Consider the following 24,151-nt stretch of genomic DNA (forward strand, 5'->3'; position numbering starts at 1 on the left):
CATATCAGCGTCTTACACCCAAACATAGACTTTAAAATAAATCCATATTTTAAGTGTCAGTGCAGAGTTGGAGTACAAACACACAGAAAGCATTTGAAATATAATCTGTGTCAACTGTTTTATTTATTTGCCGCAAACCAGTAAGAATAACACATGAATAAACCATAACATCTTGACAATAGTGACAGGCAGCAGTTTAAAATGGTGATCCAATCATAGAATTACGACTGACCACTTAAGTGCCCAGATGTTGAATGTATTTAAACTCTGTAAAGACACATTAATATTTATTTGAGGTCATTTGTTTCCAAACACCACAAATGGCTTCTGTGCCGAGGGAAAAAACACAACGCAAGCAGAGAAGTAGTAGGCCTATTCTGTTTTATTAGGGATATATTTTTTCGTGATCCCGGTAAACGGATCAGTCCCTCCTTCCTCTTTAGCCACAGTGTTGCTCTCCAGTCAGTGATATTTATACGTCTTGAAATCACTATTTGTATAATTGCTTTCCAGTCCCTGAAGATCCCGTTCTTCAAGTATGTGAGTAGCATATCTCAGTTCATAAGAGCACTAAACTCTTTAATAATGTATCCCGAGGCACGGTGGAGTCAAAGACCCAATCAGAACACCCCCCCCCCCCCGCCCCCCCCCCGCCCCACAAAGACAACATCAGCAACAGAAGTGCTTCAAGTATGTCCGATACTTTGATCAGATAGGCTACATGAAGCAGATAACCAGGCCGTCCCTGTAGGCTTATGTGTAACGGGCGGTACACATGCATCCTTGCTTGTATTAAACCCCGCTTAACCCAAACCTGTTTACCCTACTGCCGTGAATAGCTGCAGTGCTTTACAGTTCAGTGGCACATTAAATGACAGACAAGGCATCCGATGTATTTTAAAGAGACAGAGATGGACACAGCATTAGCATGTGGGGACAACAACACAGAAGCAGCTACCTAGCATGTTACCTAGCATGTAGCCTACTGTTTTGGATCAAGACTGATAAGGAGGTCCATCATAGACCAGCATACAGTTTATTAAAGTGTTTAACCCCAGAGAATCTCCCAGTCACACTCCAACGTATCACCGTTGCCTCAATCCTTGCATTTGCATAACATCGTTTTCCCACTCTTTATTGAAGGCCGGCCGTATAAACCGTGATATAAGATACATTAGTCGCCATTTTTTGCGACATGTAACATGCAATGCATATTTATAAAGCACAAACGTTTAATCACCGATCCACTTGTTTAGCACTATTGTGTCATTATCATCATTGAATCTCTCGTCTCTACAGCACCTCCCCATCCTTAACATATTTCCTTAATTACCATTTTGTAAAGAATTATGAAGCAGCAGGTAATTAACAATTAAAACCAACTCCCACGACTCCTACAATGTACATTACTACAGTGTGGCTACCAGCAGCTTATGGTACGGTTTAACACTTGTGGCTTCACAGTCTGTCATGGCTCTTCCCTGGGATGGGGGGGGGGGGGGGGATGCACTGTTGATGTACTCAAACTTTATTGATGGGAGTGTTTTACATGACAGTGATAGGTGCAACACACTGACTTCATAGAGGTAGGCTATGAATTGAATTCCATCACGCTATTATGACTTGAAATAATCAACACACACACACACACACACACACACACACACACACACACACACACCCACACTTACACACACACACACACACACACACACATTACACAAATTGACGTACGGACGCCGTTCTCGTACCCGCGGTCGCGCTGGGCGCTAGCCGAACATGTGGCTGGACTGCTGTGTGACCCTGATGAAGGTGGTGCGGCGGCTAAGCTCCTTCAGCTTGGCCGCGCCCACGTAGGTGCAGGTGGAGCGCAGCCCCCCAGGACGTCCAGCACCGTGTGCTCCACGTCCCCCCCGGTAGGCCACCTCCACCGTCCGCCCCTCCGACGCCCTGGATGGGGGATGGGGGGTGGGGGGGGGGGAGTAGAAGTAGAAGTAGAAGGAGAAAGAAAAAGAAAGGCTGTTTTTCAGCGTCCTTGGTTTCAGCGTTCTTGGTTTGAAATTTGCAGAATACTTTTTTACATGTAATTAACTATTTTAGTAATATAAACATGTTATTAGAGAGGGTCAAACATGTTGGAGTGATAACGGGAAATCTATAAATACTTTGTGTTGTTTGTTAGTAAGATGGAGAACATGAAGGATTATGAGCGTTTGAGGGCCTCCATGTCACAAACTCAGTAGGCTACATTCACCATTAAAATGCATCAATATAGCCCAAGAAGCATAAGGTGGGGCAGGGTAGTCTACTAGTCATTAAAGGTGTTTCCACCTTTAGATGCCTTAACCCTGTATTAAAAAACGTCTAAATTACCCAATAGTGTGTCACACATGCCAGTAGGGGTCAGTATTCGCTTCCGTATACATTTAGGGGTCCAGTCAGCAAACCTTGGCATACCAAGGATAGCACCCAGGGAGCAGCGGTTGGCTTGCGGTCCTTGAAGTAAGTAGATGGGAGGAAATCTACCAAGGAGATCTTCCCCCCGACCCCCCACTACTACACTCTTCTACTCTATGCCAGAACTTCCTACCTATATTCGGCGACGCCCCCGACGTATTTCTTCATGGCGGTGTCGGAGCTCATGCCGTAGAACATCTTGTACTTCTTGCCGTCTCTCTCGATGACCTCGCCGGTGCACTGTTCGTGGCCCGCCAGCATGCCCCCCATCATCACGAAGTCAGCGCCGGCCCCTGGAGGAGGAGGGACAACATGTATGGGGTCAGAACAGTCTCATTAATAATGAATGCACAGAGTAGGATTCACAAATGTATTTTGTGATTTATATATAAATTACTCTCTTCTCACAAATACATTTCAATGCACACACAAATGGATATCGGTATAATTGTAAAATGTATCAATAAAAAAAAGTTTCACAAACACATTTCTGATCAACACACAAATGTGCCTTTTTTTAAAAAAATAAATGTAATATTAACCATAAACATATCAATTAAAAAAAATCGTTGCAATTTTCATCAAAATGTATTTGGATGTTGTTACATTTATATACAAACTGTTAAACTTGAATTTACAAGACGCTTTTCAGGAAGTTTCTGTAATGAGGCCCCAGTTCACACACAAATGCAAACAAGTTCACAAATGAAAAGCGTCTTGCTAATTCAAGTTTAACAGTTTGTATATAAATGTATCAACATCCAAATACATTTTTGATGAAAATTGCAAATATTTTTTTAATTGATATATTTATATTACATTTATTTAAACAAGGCACATTCGTGTGTGGATCAGAAATTTGTTTGTGAAACTTATTTTTGTTTATGGATTTATTTTGCATTCATTCATACCGATATCCATTTGTGTGTGCGAGAGAGAGTAATTTATATATAAAATTCACAAAAATACATTTGTGAATCCTTCTCTGTGCATTCATTATTAATTAGACTGTTCTGACCCCATAAACATGAGCAGAGACACGCTTGATTCGTCGATGACTTTTTATTTTTGCTTCACCGCAACAGCAGTGTTTAACGTTGACATTATTTGTTCACATGTCATGTCTACATTTTATTCAGTCTATGAGTTATACTGCTACTGTCATGAATATAGATAGATTTTTCTATCATACATATTTTCAATTATTTGACCGCACTTACCAAAAGCCTTAGCCACATCACCAGGGCAACTGCAGCCACCATCCTGAGTGGAACAACGGAACACAAACCGTCACTGATTGGATTCTAAAAAAAATTCCCCCGAATCGTAACCCGACTGAGGCATTTTGCTATTGCTATGGCGCCCTCTTGTGGCCGAACACCATAATGTAGAAATGAAAAATATAATGATGTATGGATGGATGTACATGTACGCATGGTCAAATCGGCAGAATTCTACTTCATTCATTCTGAATTCCTCTTTCACCTGAATGCAATACTCATGTTGTCCAAAACCACAAGTGTTCTGGTAATAAGCAGCTGCTGGGAATAAGCCACTAAGGCGTAATGGTATATTGATTAGTGTATGGGTGTGACTCACAGAGATGATGTGGCCCTTGAGTCCGTGGGCGGAGTCAGCACACTCTATGACAGCACTGAGCTGGGGGTATCCCACCCCGGTCTTGATGCGCGTTGTACACACAGATCCTGGAGAGCACACACACACACACACACACACACACACACACACACACACACACACACACACACACACACACACACACACACACACACACACACACACACACACACACCAAGAAATCACTATGAGTAGCTGGTAGATATCAGGTCTCGCTAAAGAAAGGCTCTAATTGAATGCACTGATTAAAAGTGGTCCACAGTTTTCAGTGTGCCACACACACTCACACACACACATACACACACCTGGCCCGATGCCCACTTTGATGATGTCAGCACCTGACAGGATTAGCTCCTCCACCATCTCCCCTGTCACCACGTTGCCAGCCTGCCAAAAACAGAGCACCGCTGTATCATAGACAGACAGACCGACAGGCAGAGGGGCTGACGGACAGACAGACCGACAGACGACAGGCAGAGAGAAAGACAGACGGAAGACAGACATGCTGACGGACAGACAACCAGGCAGAAAGAAAGAAAGATACACAGACAGACAGAAGACAGGCGACTGACAGACAGACAGACAGACAGACAGGCAGAAAGAAAGAAAGATACACAGACAGACGGAAGACAGGCAGAGAGGCTGACGTTGAGACAGACAGGCTCATTGACAGACAGACAGGTAGAGAAAGAAAGATACACAGACAGACAGACTCTCGTACCATGATGGTGTGTTGTGGGAACTTCCCCCGGACAGTCTTGACAAATTCCACGAAATACTCTGAGTATCCGTTGGCGACGTCCAGACAGATGTACTTGAGAGAGGGCACAGCCTCCACGATCTGACACAGCTTCTCCAGGTCGGCCTGGCCACTGCCGGAGCTCACGGCCAGGTGCTGTGAACACACGTACACGGGGACCGGGATGGGAGACCGGGTCAATGCTGAACCTCCACCTCATGGCTGAGAGAGGGCCACGAAATGCGGCGTTAACCTGGTCCACCATGACACTAATTCTGTTCACTTGCTTCCTATGCGTTGTGTACAAGAATAAGAACATGACAACAAGAATGACACCAGACAAAATGACGATACATTTTGAGTTGTTTGACGAATAATTTGACAAGGCAATATCCGAATATACTGTATATATGTTAAGAGATGATTGGAAGGTCTGGCCTCTCACCACTAATCCCATGTTAACAGATACCTCTCCCTCTGAGGCATGCTAGCAAGTCCCGCCCTCTCTCTCGTCAATAACGCACATTAGGAACACCGTGTTCCAGGAGCTCTGCGCGGAGATCAGAGCGCCTGGCAACGAGGGAATGTCTGAGATACTATGGACCCGTCAGGTCTCAATGAGATGGGGCCACCAGAGCCAATGTTATGTCTCAACAGAGCGGGTGTGACGGAAGTGTTATATCAGTGTCAAAGCACATTGAAAGGTACTGTAGTCGCTTACCTCAATGCATTCTGGGTAGCTGCCGGCAAAGTTTTTCCATTCCTCTATAGTGTAGTGCTTATGAATGGCTGTGAAGAGGGTGTGCTGCAGAGGAGGAAGAACAACAATCAACTTTTAAGGAGCCATCTTGTCGTTGACTTCAGAACCAACAATCTCATATTCAGCCTATATATCACGTTTATATCCAACGTATTCCCATAATCAGACACTAAGGTCACACAATTCCACAACGGCTCTGTGTCGCTCTAGTCAGACGGCATCCTGTTTATCTCAACTGTTAGCAGGTGGCGTTATCACTTCCCGGTGCATTGTGACCTCGAGATAACAAAAGCACATGGCCACATCTTGCGGTTGTTCATGTGGTTTGGATCTATTCAGTCTCTGGAGGGCTCACCTTACTGAGGACCCGTGCCATCTCGAAGGTCCCGGTGGTGTCCATGTTGGCGGCGATGATGGGGATGCCCGTGTAGGTCTGCTTGGAGTTACGGAATGTGAAGGTCCTCTGGAGATCCACCTGCAGGTACCAAGGACGGACCAACGTTATGAAGGACGATCAGTCAATCAATCAATACATAGTTACAGTTGGTGTTTGCCTCCCAGCCGAAAGCTTCTGGGTTCAAACCCCAACGTGGACATCCTTAATCAAGGGAGCCTAACTAGTGTTTGGGTTATGGTTCAGGGTTTCCTATGAGGGTTGGGATTTAGGGTTCTATTTTTGATTCAAGGGTTTTGTTCTAGCGTTCAAGGGAATGAAAGGGTTCGATTATTGGTAGTAGGGTTTCCTATGAGTTGAGTTTTCGGTTCCAGGGTAAGGGTAACTGTTTTCCCATTGTTTGGTTTTAAGCGTTTGGTTTATATCCAAGGATGTGTCCGGTTACCTGAGAAAAAATACTTAACAGGGGTAACGCTGCTCTCAGTCATTCATACGTGCTAACGTGGAAGCTAATCGGAATACCAAAGAACGCGTGCACAATCAGCAAGGGTAACCGTCTTCTGTCATCATGGCAGCACTTTCACCGTTTTTCTAGGAAACAAAACTAGAACACCACCGATACGACCTTGATGCAGACGTAAATAGTTCTGTCCCCTGTCGCTGGCTGGAATGTACTGGTGGGCACCGTGGAACACACCGTAGGCCTACTATTTTTAATCCGGTTTTACCGAGAACCGTGCCACAGCTATCACGTTACCCAACAACATGCCGGGACGCGGTGGTCGATAACCTGACGGCACGTTTCTTACCTCCTCCGGGTGAAATAGCTGTTAGCTACTACAACCAGTTGTAGGCTACCATAGGTGAGACTGATGTTTGGTTGGCAGCTAGCTGGTGAACACCTAGCTAACAATAGAATATAACAAACAAGATGGATAGAAATGGGGACTAGTGTGTTGGCTATGTGTATTTTGTTTTGAGTTCTGACACTGATACGTTATACCAGATTTAGAAAATAGTAGTTAACCCTCATGGGCTTGGGAAAGATTAGCTTCTTTCACTGGGGAAAAACATATATCTTCCCACTAAGATATATAGCTGCCAAGCTTCATTGATCTTCCAAGGCACTGAGCTACATCATTCTTAAATGTGTGCTGTCTGTCTCATCGCTTTAGGTGACCCTTACTGTTCTACAATAAATGCCCTCTTTTCTTATTATGTAAACAAAAATGGTCGTGCTGCCAAGGTCATCAAGGGATTGTTTGGTTGCATGTACATACAGAGAACTGCCATTATATTGTTAATCAATCAATCAATCAATCAATCCAACCAATTAGTCATCACTCATCATATCATTAATTGAGGCAACGATTAATAACGCTATCTTTCCAATGTTGAAAAGGATAATGACAAGGCTTTATGTGCATAGTGGCAAGCCTTTGACAGTGAACACGAGGCTACGTCAATGACTACCATTGTATTTAATCACTCTCATTCTACACCGGGGGAACAGAAAGTCATTGAAGCCGGCCATGTTGCCCTCTCCTATTGGTCTCTCCCACTCCACCCCCACATCTCCTCTCTGCTACGATATCTCCCTGGCTCAGTATGCACCGCAGCGCTGTCTCTAATGACAGAGCTGTGCCCCCACCCTACCCCCCAGCCCGACAGCAGCAGCAGAGGACGGACGGACGGACGGACGGACGGACGGACGGACGGACGGACGGACGGACGGACGGACGGACGGACGGTACCTCCGAGCGGCTTCGGAGGCTGCTCCGCTTGGGTCTGAAGAGGACATCTTTGAAGTCCAGCTTCAGGTCCGAGTCCACGCGCGGCATGCTGGCTCTGGGGAGCGCCCTGGCACTGGGCCACAGGGACGAAGACCAGGAGGACGAAGAGGAAGATGAGGACCAGGATGCTGAGACGGCTGAAGGGAGTCCCCTGAGGACGGACGGTGCGGCGGCAGCTGCGACGGCGGCGGTTACTGGTCCTAATCCCCGACCACCAAACCCGACCCTCCAGACAGCCAGCGTTTATATAGTCAGAGGGGCCCAGCCCCTCCCAGGCCCCCCATGTCTTTATTTGGGCCGACGCTCGCTCTCCTTCCCTGGCATGCCCCCCCTCCCACTCTCTCTCTTCTCTCCTCCCTTCCTCTCTCCGCTCCTGACGCTCTCCTCTCCTCTCCTCTCCTCTCGCTGACTGGCAGCAGCAGCAGTGGCTGGAGGGGAGGCAGGCAGCTGACTCATGCTTACACACAAGCACACACACGCACACACACACACGGACACACATCGTAAAACACACAAAGACGTAAGCACACGAACAAGAACACACACACACTCGCACGCACGCACACACACACACATACACACACGCACACACACACACGCACACACACACGCACACCAGCACTGCAGCATGACAGTCGTGGCTGTGTGCCGCTGTGCTGAAGAGCACGGCTGCTGTCCATCTGGGGCACTGCGCCCTGAACAGCTGTGAGGGTGTGTGTGTGTCTTTGTGTATTTGTGTGTGTGTGTTAGTGTGCTTACGTCTTTGTGTGTGTTCCAACGTCTGTGTGTGTGTGTGTGTGTGTGTGGGTGTGTGTGTGGTTGTGTGTGTGTGTGTGTGTGTTTGTGTGTGTGAGTGTGTGTGTGTGTGTGTGTGTGTGTGTGTGTGTGTGTGTGTGTGTGTGTGTGTGTGTGTGTGTGTGTGTGTGTGTGTGTGTGTGTGTGTGTGTGTGTGTGTGTGTGTGTGGAGACTGATTCAAGATGAAAGGCCTGAGAGCCAACTCATTACATTGATTTAATGAGATAATTAAATCAATCACCTTGAGGAAATCCCGTTTCATTTATTTATAGCGTAATATTACGGAAATAGAAATGAATAGTATACTGCTTGAACACCAGATGTCAGCAGAGATCAATCAACTCCTCAACGACCTAAGTGTGAACCACATTGTTAATATAAAGGGTAACAGTGTCGTTTTTTTTGGTCGACATGAAAAAACATAAGGGGTAACACTGTTGTTTTTCATCAGTCATCATGGGAAAATGACATAAGGGGTAACACTGTCATTTTTTATTGGTCGTCATGAAAAAAAACATAAGGGGTGACACTGTCGTTTTTCTTTGGTCGTCATGAAAATAAACATAAGGGGTAACACTGTCGTTTTTTATTGGTCGTCATGAAAAAAAACATGAGGGGTAGCACTGTCGTTTTTTTATTGGTCGTCATGAAAAAAAACATAAGGGGTAACACTGTTGTTTTGTATTGGTCGTCATGAAAAAAAACACAAGGGGTAACATTATTGTTTTTTATTGGTCGTCATGAAAAAAACATAAGGGGTAACACTGTCGTTTTTTATTGGTCGTCATGATAAACACATAAGGGGTAACACTGTTGTTTTTTATTGATCGTCATGAAAAAAAACATAAAGGGTAACACTGTTGTCTTTGTCAAATAAAATATAAGGGGTAACAGTGTCGTATTTTATTGGTCGTCATGAAAAAAAACATGAGGGAAATAATAGAAACACACACATACATTTTAATGTCATGCATATCCGCTTTATTGATGATTGATAATTGTGTATTGTCAACGCCTCACTGGTGCAGTGGAGTGCACTCTGCCTAACCCCCTGGAGACCGGGGTTCAGGTCCGGTTGATGTCCTCGGTTGGAAGTCACATAGTTGTCTTTTTAAAAAAAAAACATAAGGGGTAACACTCGTCTTTTATTGGTCGTCATGAAAAAAAACATAAGGTTTAACACTGTTGTTTTTTATTGGTCGTCATGAAAAAAAACATAAGGGGTAACACTGTCGTTTTTATCAAATGAAACGTAAAGGGTAACACTGTCGTTTTTTATCTGTTGTCATGAAAAACCCATAAGGGGGTAACACTGTCGAAATGTATCGAATAAAACATAGGGGGTAACACTGTTGTTTTCACCAAATGAAACATGAGGGGTGACACTGTCGTTTTTCTTTGGTCGTCAAGAAAGAAACCATAAGGGGTAACACTGTTGTTGTTTTTTTGGTCGACATGAAAAAAACATAAGGGGTAACAGTGTTGTTTTTCATCAGTCATCATGGGAAAATAACATAAGGGGTAACACCGTCGTTTTTTATTGGTCGTCATGAAAAAAAACATAAGGGGTAACACTGTTGTTTTTTATTGGTCGTCATGAAAAAAAACATAAGGGGTAACACTGATGTTTTTTATTGGTCGTCATGAAAAAAAACATAAGGGGTAACACTGTTGTTTTTTATTGGTCGTCATGAAAAAAAACATAAGGGGTAACAGTGTTGTTTTTTATTGGTCGTCATGAAAAAATACATAAGGGGTAACACTGTTGTTTTTTATTGGTCGTCATGAAAAAAAACATAAGGGGTAACACTGTTGTTTTTTTTTGGTCGTCATGAAAAAAAACATAAGGGGTAACACTGTTGTTGTTTTTTGGTCGTCATGAAAAAAAACATAAGGGGTAACACTGTTGTTTTTTTTGGTCGTCATGAAAAAATACATAAGGGGTAACACTGTTGTTTTTTATTGGTCGTCATGAAAAAATACATAAGGGGTAACACTGTTGTTTTTTATTGGTCGTCATGAAAAAAAACATAAGGGGTAACACTGTTGTTTTTTATTGGTCGTCATGAAAAAATACATAAGGGGTAACACTGTTGTTTTTTATTGGTCGTCATGAAAAAAAACATAAGGGGTAACACTGTTGTTTTTTATTGGTCGTCATGAAAAAAAACATAAGGGGTAACACTGTTGTTTTTTATTGGTCGTCATGAAGAAAAACATAAGGGGTAACACTTGTCTTTTTCAAAAAAAAAAATAAGGGGGAACACTGTTGTTTTTTTTTGGTCGTCATGAAAAAAAACATAAGGGGTAACACTGTTGTCTTTTTAAAAAAAAAACATAAGGGGTAACACTGTTGTTTTTTATTGGTCGTCATGAAAAAAAACATAAGGGGTAACACTGTTGTTTTTTATTGGTCGTCATGAAAAAAAACATAAGGGGTAACACTGTTGTTTTTTATTGGTCGTCATGAAAAAAAACATAAGGGGTAACAAAGTTGTTTTTTATTGGTCGTCATGAAAAAAAACATAAGGGGTAACACTGTTGTCTTTTTAAAAAAAAAAAAAAAGGGGTAACACTGTTGTTTTTTATTGGTCGTCATGAAAAAAAACATAAGGGGTAACACTGTTGTCTTTTTCAAAAAAAAACCTAAGGGGTAACACTGTTGTTTTTTATTGGTCAACATGAAAAAAAACATAAGGGGTAACACTGTTGTTTTTTATTGGTCGTCATGAAAAAAAAACATAAGGAGTAACACTGTTGTCTTTTTCAAAAAAAACATAAGGGGTAACACTGTTGTTTTTGTCAAATAAAATATAAGGGGTAACACTGTTGTTTTTTATTGGTCGTCATGAAAAAAAACATAAGGGGTAACACTGTTGTCTTTTTCAAAAAAAAACATAAGGGGTAACACTGTTGTTTTTTATTGGTCGTGATGAAAAAAAACATAAGGGGTAACACTGTTGTTTTTTATTGGTCGTCATGAAAAAAAACATAAGGGGTAACACTGTTGTTTTTTATTGGTCGTGATGAAAAAAAACATAAGGCGTAACACTGTTGTTTTTTATTGGTCGTCATGAAAAAAAACATAAGGGGTCACACTGTTGTCTTTTTAAAAAAAACATAAGGGGTAACACTGTTGTTTTTTATTGGTCGTGATGAAAAAAAACATAAGGGGTAACACTGTTGTTTTTTTTTGGTCGTCATGAAAAAAAACATAAGGGGTAACACTGTTGTCTTTTTAAAAAAAAAACATAAGGGGTAACACTGTTGTTTTTTATTGGTCGTCATGAAAAAAAACATAAGGGGTAACACTTGTTTTTTATTGGTTGTGATGAAAAAACATAAAGGGTCACACTGTTGTCTTTTTCAAAAAAAAACATAAGGGGTAACACTGTTGTTTTTTATTGGTCGTGATGAAAAAAAACATAAGGGGTAACACTGTTGTTTTTTATTGGTCGTGATGAAAAAAAACATAAGGGGTAACACTGTTGTTTTTTATTGGTCGTCATGAAAAAAAACATAAGTGGTAACACTGTTGTTTTTTATTGGTCGTCATGAAAAAAAACATAAGGGGTAACACTGTTGTTTTTTATTGGTCGTCATGAAAAAAAACATAAGGGGTAACACTGTTGTTTTTTATTGGTCGTCATGAAAAAATACATAAGGGGTAACACTGTTGTTTTTTATTGGTCGTCATGAAAAAAAACATAAGGGGTAACACTGTTGTTTTTTATTGGTCGTCATGAAAAAAAACATAAGGGGTAACACTGTTGTTTTTTATTGGTCGTCATGAAGAAAAACATAAGGGGTAACACTGTTGTTTTTTATTGGTCGTGATGAAAAAAAACATAAGGGGTAACACTGTTGTCTTTTTCAAAAAAAACATAAGGGGTAACACTGTTGTTTTTGTCAAATAAAATATAAGGGGTAACACTGTTGTTTTTTATTGGTCGTCATGAAAAAAAACATAAGGGGTAACACTGTTGTCTTTTTCAAAAAAAAACATAAGGGGTAACACTGTTGTTTTTTATTGGTCGTGATGAAAAAAAACATAAGGGGTAACACTGTTGTTTTTTATTGGTCGTCATGAAAAAAAACATAAGGGGTAACACTGTTGTTTTTTATTGGTCGTGATGAAAAAAAACATAAGGGGTAACACTGTTGTTTTTTATTGGTCGTCATGAAAAAAAACATAAGGGGTCACACTGTTGTCTTTTTAAAAAAAACATAAGGGGTAACACTGTTGTTTTTTTTTGGTCGTCATGAAAAAAAACATAAGGGGTAACACTGTTGTCTTTTTAAAAAAAAAACATAAGGGGTAACACTGTTGTTTTTTATTGGTCGTCATGAAAAAAAACATAAGGGGTAACACTGTTGTTTTTTATTGGTTGTGATGAAAAAACATAAAGGGTCACACTGTTGTCTTTTTCAAAAAAAAACATAAGGGGTAACACTGTTGTTTTTTATTGGTCGTGATGAAAAAAAACATAAGGGGTAACACTGTTGTTTTTTATTGGTCGTGATGAAAAAAAACATAAGGGGTAACACTGTTGTTTTTTATTGGTCGTCATGAAAAAAAACATAAGTGGTAACACTGTTGTTTTTTATTGGTCGTCATGAAAAAAAACATAAGGGGTAACACTGTTGTTTTTTATTGGTCGTCATGAAAAAAAACATAAGGGGTAACACTGTTGTTTTTTATTGGTCGTCATGAAAAAATACATAAGGGGTAACACTGTTGTTTTTTATTGGTCGTCATGAAAAAAAACATAAGGGGTAACACTGTTGTTTTTTATTGGTCGTCATGAAAAAAAACATAAGGGGTAACACTGTTGTTTTTTATTGGTCGTCATGAAGAAAAACATAAGGGGTAACACTGTTGTTTTTTATTGGTCGTGATGAAAAAAAACATAAGGGGTAACACTGTTGTTTTTTATTGGTCGTCATGAAAAAATACATAAGGGGTAACACTGTTGTTTTTTATTGGTCGTCATGAAAAAATACATAAGGGGTAACACTGTTGTTTTTTATTGGTCGTCATGAAAAAAAACATAAGGGGTAACACTGTTGTTTTTTATTGGTCGTCATGAAAAAATACATAAGGGGTAACACTGTTGTTTTTTATTGGTCGTCATGAAAAAAAACATAAGGGGTAACACTGTTGTTTTTTATTGGTCGTCATGAAAAAAAACATAAGGGGTAACACTGTTGTTTTTTATTGGTCGTCATGAAGAAAAACATAAGGGGTAACACTTGTCTTTTTCAAAAAAAAAAATAAGGGGGAACACTGTTGTTTTTTTTTGGTCGTCATGAAAAAAAACATAAGGGGTAACACTGTTGTCTTTTTAAAAAAAAAACATAAGGGGTAACACTGTTGTTTTTTATTGGTCGTCATGAAAAAAAACATAAGGGGTAACACTGTTGTTTTTTATTGGTCGTCATGAAAAAAAACATAAGGGGTAACAAAGTTGTTTTTTATTGGTCGTCATGAAAAAAAACATAAGGGGTAACACTGTTGTCTTTTTAAAAAAAAAAAAAAAGGGGTAACACTGTTGTTTTTTATTGGTCGTCATGAAAAAAAACATAAGGGGTAACACTGTTGTCTTTTTCAAAAAAAAACCTAAGGGGTAACACTGTTGTTTTTTATTGGTCAACATGAAAAAAAACATAAGGGGTAACACTGTTGTTTTTTATTGGTCGTCATGAAAAAAAAACATAAGGAGTAACACTGTTGTCTTTTTCAAAAAAAACATAAGGGGTAACACTGTTGTTTTTGTCAAATAAAATATAAGGGGTAACACTGTTGTTTTTTATTGGTCGTCATGAAAAAAAACATAAGGGGTAACACTGTTGTCTTTTTCAAAAAAAAACATAAGGGGTAACACTGTTGTTTTTTATTGGTCGTGATGAAAAAAAACATAAGGGGTAACACTGTTGTTTTTTATTGGTCGTCATGAAAAAAAACATAAGGGGTAACACTGTTGTTTTTTATTGGTCGTGATGAAAAAAAACATAAGGGGTAACACTGTTGTTTTTTATTGGTCGTCATGAAAAAAAACATAAGGGGTCACACTGTTGTCTTTTTAAAAAAAACATAAGGGGTAACACTGTTGTTTTTTATTGGTCGTGATGAAAAAAAACATAAGGGGTAACACTGTTGTTTTTTATTGGTTGTCATGAAAAAAAACATAAGGGGTAACACTGTTGTTTTTTATTGGTCGTCATGAAAAAAACATAAGGGGTAACACTGTTGTTTTTTATTGGTTGTGATGAAAAAACATAAAGGGTCACACTGTTGTCTTTTTCAAAAAAAAACATAAGGGGTAACACTGTTGTTTTTTATTGGTCGTGATGAAAAAAAACATAAGGGGTAACACTGTTGTTTTTTATTGGTCGTGATGAAAAAAAACATAAGGGGTAACACTGTTGTTTTTTATTGGTCGTCATGAAAAAAAACATCAGTGGTAACACTGTTGTTTTTTATTGGTCGTCATGAAAAAAAACATAAGGGGCAACACTGTTGTCTTTTTCAAATAAAACATAAGGTATAACACTGTTGTTTTTTATTGGTCGTCATGAAAAAAAACATAAGGGGTAACACTGTTGCTTTTTATTGGTCGTCATGAAAAAAAACATAAGTGGTAACACTGTTGTTTTTTATTGGTCGTCATGAAAAAAAACATAAGGGGCAACACTGTTGTCTTTTTCAAATAAAACATAAGGGATAACACTGTTGTTTTTTATTGGTCGTCATGAAAAAAAACATAAGGGGTAACGCTGTTGTTTTTTATGTGTGTGTAAGGGGTAACACTGTTGTTTTTTATTGGTCGTCATGAAGAAAAACATAAGGGGTAACACTTGTCTTTTTAAAAAAAATAAATAAGGGGTAACACTGTTGTTTTTTATTGGTCGTGATGAAAAAAAACATAAGGGGTAACACTGTTGTTTTTTATTGGTTGTCATGAAAAAAAACATAAGGGGTAACACTGTTGTTTTTTTTTGGTCGTCATGAAAAAAAACATAAGGGGTAACACTGTTGTCTTTTTAAAAAAAAAACATAAGGGGTAACACTGTTGTTTTTTATTGGTCGTCATGAAAAAAAACATAAGGGGTAACACTGTTGTTTTTTATTGGTCGTCATGAAAAAAAACATAAGGGGTAACAAAGTTGTTTCTTATTGGTCGTCATGAAAAAAAACATAAGGGGTAACACTGTTGTCTTTTTCAAAAAAATAAATAAGGGGTAACACTGTTGTTTTTTATTGGTCGTCATGAAAAAAAACATAAGGGGTAACACTGTTGTTTTTTATTGGTCGTCATGAAAAAAAACATAAGGGGTAACGCTGTTGTTTTTTATTGGTCGTGATGAAAAAAAACATAAGGGGCAAAACTGTTGTTTTTTATTGGTCGTCATGAAAAAAAACATAAGGGGTAACACTGTTGTTTTTTATTGGTTGTCATGAAAAAAAACATAAGGGGTAACACTGTTGTTTTTTTTTGGTCGTCATGAAAAAAAACATAAGGGGTAACACTGTTGTCTTTTTAAAAAAAAAACATAAGGGGTAACACTGTTGTTTTTTATTGGTCGTCATGAAAAAAAACATAAGGGGTAACACTGTTGTTTTTTATTGGTCGTCATGAAAAAAAACATAAGGGGTAACAAAGTTGTTTTTTATTGGTCGTCATGAAAAAAAACATAAGGGGTAACACTGTTGTCTTTTTCAAAAAAATAAATAAGGGGTAACACTGTTGTTTTTTATTGGTCGTCATGAAAAAAAACATAAGGGGTAACACTGTTGTTTTTTATTGGTCGTCATGAAAAAAAACATAAGGGGTAACGCTGTTGTTTTTTATTGGTCGTGATGAAAAAAAACATAAGGGGCAAAACTGTTGTTTTTTATTGGTCGTCATGAAAAAAAACATAAGGGGTAACACTGATGTTTTTTATTGGTCGTCATGAAAAAAAACATAAGGGGTAACACTGTTGTTTTTTATTGGTCGTGATGAAAAAAAACATATGGGGTAACACTGTTGTTTTTTATTGGTCGTCATGAAAAAAAACATAAGGGGTAACACTGTTGTTTTTTATTGGTCGTCATGAAAAAAAACATAAGGGGTCACACTGTTGTCTTTTTAAAAAAAAAACATAAGGGGTAACACTGTTGTTTTTTATTGGTCGTGATGAAAAAAAACATAAGGGGTAACACTGTTGTTTTTTATTGGTCGTCATGAAAGAAAACATAAGGGGTAACACTGTTGTTTTTTATTGGTCGTCATGAAAAAAAACATAAGGGGTAACACTTATTTTTTATTGGTCGTCATGAAAAAAAACATAAGGGGTAACGCTGTTGTTTTTTATTGGTCGTCATGAAAATAAACATAAGGGGTAGCACTGTTGTTTTTTATTGGTCGTGATGAAAAAAAACATAAGGGGTAACACTGTTGTTTTTTATTGGTCGTCATGAAAAAAAACATAAGGGGTCACACTGTTGTCTTTTTAAAAAGAAAACATAAGGGGTAACACTGTTGTTTTTTATTGGTCGTGATGAAAAAAAACATAAGGGGTAACACTGTTGTTTTTTATTGGTCGTCATGAAAAAAAACATAAGGGGTAACACTTGTTTTTTATTGGTCGTCATGAAAAAAAACAAAAGGGGTAACACTGTTGTTTTTTATTGGTCGTCATGAAAAAAAAATAAGGGGTAACACTGTTGTTTTTTATTGGTCGTCATGAAAAAAAACATAAGGGGTAACACTGTTGTTTTTTATTGGTCGTGATGAAAAAAAACATAAGGGGCAAAACTGTTGTTTTTTATTGGTCAACATGAAAAAAAACATAAGGGGTAACACTGTTGTTTTTTATTGGTCGTCATGAAAAAAAACAAGGAGTAACACTGTTGTTTTTTATTGGTCGTCATGAAAAAAAACATAAGGGGTAACACTGTTGTCTTTTTCCAAAACATAAGGGGTAACACTGTTGTTTTTGTCAAATAAAACATAAGGGGTAACACTGTTGTTTTTTATTGGTCGTCATGAAAAAAAACATAAGGGGTCACAATGTTGTCTTTTTCAAAAAAAACTATAAGGGGTAACACTGTTGTTTTTTATTGGTCGTGATGAAAAAAAACATAAGGGGTAACACTGTTGTTTTTTATTGGTCGTCATGAAAAAAAACATAAGGGGTAACACTGTTGTTTTTTATTGGTCGTCATGAAAAAAAACATAAGAGGCAACACTGTTGTCTTTTTCAAATAAAACATAAGGGATAACACTGTTGTTTTTTATTGGTCGTCATGAAAAAAAACATAAGGGGTCACACTGTTGTCTTTTTCAAAAAAAAACATAAGGGGTAACACTGTTGTTTTTTATTGGTCGTGATGAAAAAAAACATAAGGGGTAACACTGTTGTTTTTTATTGGTCGTCATGAAAAAAAACATAAGGGGTCACACTGTTGTCTTTTTAAAAAAAAAACATAAGGGGTAACACTGTTGTTTTTTATTGGTCGTCATGAAAAAAAACATAAGGGGTAACACTGTTGTTTTTTATTGGTCGTCATGAAAAAAAACATAAGGGGTAACACTGTTGTTTTTTATTGGTCGTCATGAAAAAAAACATAAGGGGTAACACTTATTTTTTATTGGTCGTCATGAAAAAAAACAAAAGGGGTAACACTGTTGTTTTTTATTGGTCGTCATGAAAAAAAAACATAAGGGGTAACACTGTTGTCTTTTTCAAATAAAACATAAGGGGTAACACTGTTGTTTTTTATTGGTCGTCATGAAAAAAAACATAAGGGGTAACACTTGTTTTTTATTGGTCGTCATGAAAAAAAACATAAGGGGTAACACTTGTTTTTTATTGGTCGTCATGAAAAAAAACAAAAGGGGTAACACTGTTGTTTTTTATTGGTCGTCATGAAAAAAAAAATAAGGGGTAACACTGTTGTTTTTTATTGGTCGTCATGAAAAAAAACATAAGGGGTAACACTGTTGTTTTTTATTGGTCGTGATGAAAAAAAACATAAGGGGCAAAACTGTTGTTTTTTATTGGTCAACATGAAAAAAAACATAAGGGGTAACACTGTTGTTTTTTATTGGTCGTCATGAAAAAAAACAAGGAGTAACACTGTTGTTTTTTATTGGTCGTCATGAAAAAAAACATAAGGGGTAACACTGTTGTCTTTTTCCAAAACATAAGGGGTAACACTGTTGTTTTTGTCAAATAAAACATAAGGGGTAACACTGTTGTTTTTTATTGGTCGTCATGAAAAAAAACATAAGGGGTCACAATGTTGTCTTTTTCAAAAAAAACTATAAGGGGTAACACTGTTGTTTTTTATTGGTCGTGATGAAAAAAAACATAAGGGGTAACACTGTTGTTTTTTATTGGTCGTCATGAAAAAAAACATAAGGGGTAACACTGTTGTTTTTTATTGGTCGTCATGAAAAAAAACATAAGAGGCAACACTGTTGTCTTTTTCAAATAAAACATAAGGGATAACACTGTTGTTTTTTATTGGTCGTCATGAAAAAAAACATAAGGGGTCACACTGTTGTCTTTTTCAAAAAAAAACATAAGGGGTAACACTGTTGTTTTTTATTGGTCGTGATGAAAAAAAACATAAGGGGTAACACTGTTGTTTTTTATTGGTCGTCATGAAAAAAAACATAAGGGGTCACACTGTTGTCTTTTTCAAAAAAAAACATAAGGGGTAACACTGTTGTTTTTTATTGGTCGTCATGAAAAAAAACATAAGGGGTAACACTGTTGTTTTTTATTGGTCGTCATGAAAAAAAACATAAGGGGTAACACTGTTGTTTTTTATTGGTCGTCATGAAAAAAAACATAAGGGGTAACACTTATTTTTTATTGGTCGTCATGAAAAAAAACAAAAGGGGTAACACTGTTGTTTTTTATTGGTCGTCATGAAAAAAAAACATAAGGGGTAACACTGTTGTCTTTTTCAAATAAAACATAAGGGGTAACACTGTTGTTTTTTATTGGTCGTCATGAAAAAAAACATAAGGGGTAACACTTGTTTTTTATTGGTCGTCATGAAAAAAAACAAAAGGGGTAACACTGTTGTTTTTTATTGGTCGTCATGAAAAAAAACACAAGGGGTAACATTGTTGTTTTTTATTGGTCGTCATGAAAAAAACATAATGGGTAACACTGTCGTTTTTTATTGGTCGTCATGATAAACACATAAGGGGTAACACTGTTGTTTTTTATTGGTCGTCATTAAAAAAAACATAAGGGGTAACACTGTTGTTTTTTATTGGTCGTCATGAAAAAAAACATAAGGGGTAACACTGTTGTTTTTTATTGGTCGTCATGAAAAAATACATAAGGGGTAACACTGTTGTTTTTTATTGGTCGTCATGAAAAAAAACATAAGGGGTAACACTGTTGTTTTTTATTGGTCGTCATGAAAAAAAACATAAGGGGTAACACTGTTGTCTTTTTCAAAAGGCAAGATTCCACCTCATTTAAACATTGAAAGAACCGAATGGACGTTTTGCCTGCAACATTACATTTTGTTTTGATATTTTTAAATCACTGAACTGTTATATATATATTTTTTCTTCTTCTGTTCTTCTGTTTTGTTCTGTTTTGATCCAACGTAACTAACCGGCGTCGGCGCGGGTTTGATTTTGGTTTTGGTTTTGGTTTTTTATTGGTCAACGTGAAAAAAAACATAAGGGGTAAGACTGTTGTTTTTTATTGGTCGTCATGAAAAAAAACACAAGGGGTAACATTGTTGTTTTTTATTGGTCGTCATGATAAACACATAAGGGGTAACACTGTTGTTTTTTATTGGTCGTCATGAAAAAAAACATAAAGGGTAACACTGTTGTCTTTGTCAAATAAAATATGAGGGGTAACAGTGTCGTATTTTATTGGTCGTCATGAAAAAAAACATGAGGGAAATGATAGAAACACACACATACATTTTAATGTCATGTATATCCTCTTTATTGATGATTGATAATTGTGTATTGTCATCGCCTCACTGGTGCAGTGGAGTGCACTCTGCCTAACCCCCTGGAGACCGGGGTTCAAGTCAGGTTGATGTCCTCTGTTGGTAGACACATATTTCTATTTCATGCAAAATATAAAGTCAAGTATAACCATTGTGATGTTTTATTTCGGTGTCTTGATGGTGCATTGATAAGTTCGGAGGTTAACACTCTAAACAGCCCAGGTTCGGATCCCCGCAAAAATGTACACAGGGTGACCACTGTAGTTTTTTTATTGGTCGTCATAAAAAAAACCATAAGGGGTAACACTGTTGTTTTTTATTGGTCGTCATGAAAAAAAACACAGGGGGTAACACTGTTGTTTTTTATTGGTCGTCATGAAAAAAAACATAAAGGGTAACACTGTTGTCTTTGTCAAATAAAATATAAGGGGTAACAGTGTCGTATTTTATTGGTCGTCATGAAAAAAAACATGAGGGAAATAATAGAAACACACACATACATTTTAATGTCATGTATATCCTCTTTATTGATGATTGATAATTGTGTATTGTCATCGCCTCACTGGGGCAGTGGAGTGCACTCTGCCTAACCCCCTGGAGACCGGGGTTCAAGTCCGGTTGATGTCCACTGTTGGAAGACACATAATTCTATTTCATACGAAATATAAAGTCAAGTATAACCATTGTGATGTTTTAATTCGGAGTCTTGATGGTGCATTGATAAGTTCGGAGGTTAACACTCTAAACAGCCCAGGTTCGGATCCCCGCAAAAACGTCGACAGGGTTAACACTGTAGTAATTTATTGGTCGTCATGAAAAAAAACATAAGAGGTAACACTGTCGTTTTTATCAAATGAAACGTAAAGGGTAACACTGTCGTTTTTTATCTGGTGTCATGAAAAACCCATAAGGGGTAACACTGTCGAAATGTATCGAATAAAACATAGGGGTTAACACTGTCGTTTTCACCAAATGAAACATGAGGGGTGACACTGTCGTTTTTCTTTGGTCGTCATGAAAAAAACCATAAGGGGTAACACTGATGTTTTTTATTGGTCGTCATGAAAAAAAACATAAGGGGTAACACTGTTGTTTTTTTATGGTCGTCGTGAAAAAAACATAAGGGGTAACACTGTAGTTTTTTTATTGGTCGTCATGAAAAAAACCATAAGGGGTAACACTGTTGTTTTTTTATTGGTCGTCATGAAAAAAAACACAGGGGGTAACACTGTTGTTTTTTTTTGGTCGACATGAAAAAAACATAAGGGGTAACACTGTTGTTTTTCATCAGTCATCATGGGAAAATAACATAAGGGGTAACACTGTCGTTTTTTACTGGTCGTCATGAAAAAAAACATAAGGGGTGACACTGTCGTTTTTCTTTGGTCGTCATGAAAAAAAACATAAGGGGTAACACTGTCGTTTTTTATTGGTCGTCATGAAAAAAAACATAAGGGGTAGCACTGTTGTTTTTTTATTGGTCGTCATGAAAAAAAACATAAGGGGTAACACTGTTGTTTTGTATTGGTCGTCATGAAAAAAAACAAAAGGGGTAACATTGTTGTTTTTTATTGGTCGTCATGAAAAAAAACACAAGGGGTAACATTGTTGTTTTTTATTGGTCGTCATGAAAAAAACATAAGGGGTAACACTGTCGTTTTTTATTGGTCGTCATGAAAAAAAACATAAGGGGTAGCACTGTCGTTTTTTTATTGTTCGTCATGAAAAAAAACACAAGGGGTAAAACTGTTGTTTTTCATCAGTCGTCATGGGAAAATAACATAAGGGGTAACACTGTCGTTTTTCTCAAATGAAACGTAAAGGGTAACACTGTCGTTTTTTATCTGTCGTCATGAAAAACCCATAAAGGGTAACACTGTCGAAATGTATCGAATAAAACATAGGGGGTAACACTGTCGTTTTTACCAAATGAAACATGAGGGGTGACACTGTCGTTTTTCTTTGGTTGTCATGAAAAAAAACATAAGGGGTAACACTGTCGTTTTTTATTGGTCGTCATGAAAAAAAACACAAGGGGTAACACTGTTGTTTTGTATTGGTCGTCATGAAAAAAACATAAGGGGTAACACTGTTGTTTTTTTATGGTCGTCGTGAAAAAAACATAAGGGGTAACACTGTAGTTTTTTTATTGGTCGTCATGAAAACAACCATAAGGGGTAACACTGTTGTATTTTTATTGGACGTCATGAAAAAAAACACAGGGGGTAACACTGTTGTTGTTTTTTGGTCGACATGAAAAAAACATAAGGGGTAACACTGTTGTTTTTCATCAGTCATCATGGGAAAATAACATAAGGGGTAAAACTGTCGTTTTTCATTGGTCGTCATGAAAAAAAACATAAGGGGTGACACTGTCGTTTTTCTTTGGTCGTCATGAAAAAAACATAAGGGGTAACACTGTCATTTTTTATTGGTCGTCATGAAAAAAACCATAAGGGGTAACACTTGTTTTTTTTGGTCGTCATGAAAAAAAAACACAAGGGGTAACAGTGTTGTTTTTCATCAGTCATCATGGGAAAATAACATAAGGGGTAACACTGTCGTTTTTCTTTGGTCGTCATGAAAAAAAACATAAGGGGTAACACTGTCGTTTTTTATTGGTCGTCATGAAAAAAAACATAAGGGGTAGCACTGTCGTTTTTTTATTGGTCGTCATGAAAAAAAACATAAGGGGTAACACTGTTGTTTTGTATTGGTCGTCATGAAATAAAACAAAAGGGGTAACATTGTTGTTTTTTATTGGTCGTCATGAAAAAAACATAAGGGGTAACACTGTCGTTTTTTATTGGTCGTCATAAAAAAAAACATAAGGCACTGTCGTTTTTTTATTGTTCGTCATGAAAAAAAACACAAGGGGTAAAACTGTTGTTTTTCATCAGTCGTCATGGGAAAATAACATAAGGGGTAACACTGTCGTTTTTCTCAAATGAAACGTAAAGGGTAACATTGTCGTTTTTTATCTGTCGTCATGAAAAACCCATAAGGGGTAACACTGTCGAAATGTATCGAATAAAACATAGGGGGTGACACTGTCGTTTTTCTTTGGTCGTCATGAAAAAAAACACAAGGGGTAACACTGTCGTTTTTTATTGGTCGTCATGAAAAAAAACACAAGGGGTAACACTTGTTTTTTATTGGTCGTCATGAAAAAAACATAAGGGGTAACACTGTCATTTTTTATTGGTCGTCATGAAAAAAAAACACAAGGGGTAACAGTGTTGTTTTTCATCAGTCATCATGGGAAAATAACATAAGGGGTAACACTGTCGTTTTTTATTGGTCGTCATGAAAAAAAACATTAGGGGTAACACTGTTGTTTTTTATTGGTCGTCATGAAAAAAACACAAGGGGTAACATTGTTGTTTTTTATTGGTCGTCATGAAAAAAAACATAGGGGGTAACACTGTTGTTTTGTATTGGTCGTCATGAAAAAAAACATAAGGGGTGACACTGTCGTTTTTCTTTGGTCGTCATGAAAAAAAACATAAGGGGTAACACTGTTGTTTTTTTTGGTCGTCATGAAAAAAAAAAAAAGGGGTAGCACTGTCGTTTTTTTATTTGTCGTCATGA

At 37.8% G+C, this 24,151-nt stretch overlaps 1 protein-coding gene across 1 annotated transcript; it reads right to left on the reverse strand.

Annotated features, from left to right (window-relative positions):
* Positions 1-1,653: 1,653 nt before the first annotated feature.
* On the reverse strand, positions 1,654-8,178 carry gmpr (guanosine monophosphate reductase). The gene is given in 11 exon segments (XM_060043198.1): positions 1,654-1,873; positions 1,876-1,912; positions 1,914-1,950; positions 2,591-2,750; positions 3,678-3,720; positions 4,057-4,163; positions 4,401-4,482; positions 4,817-4,990; positions 5,556-5,639; positions 5,950-6,069; positions 7,743-8,178. Coding segments are annotated over 11 exon segments (1,035 nt in total). The 5' UTR covers positions 7,830-8,178; the 3' UTR covers positions 1,654-1,769.
* Positions 8,179-24,151: the final 15,973 nt, after the last annotated feature.

The sequence above is a fragment of the Gadus macrocephalus genome, chromosome 22 (genome assembly GCF_031168955.1).
Source record: "Gadus macrocephalus chromosome 22, ASM3116895v1".
NCBI classification, from domain to species: domain Eukaryota; kingdom Metazoa; phylum Chordata; class Actinopteri; order Gadiformes; family Gadidae; genus Gadus; species Gadus macrocephalus.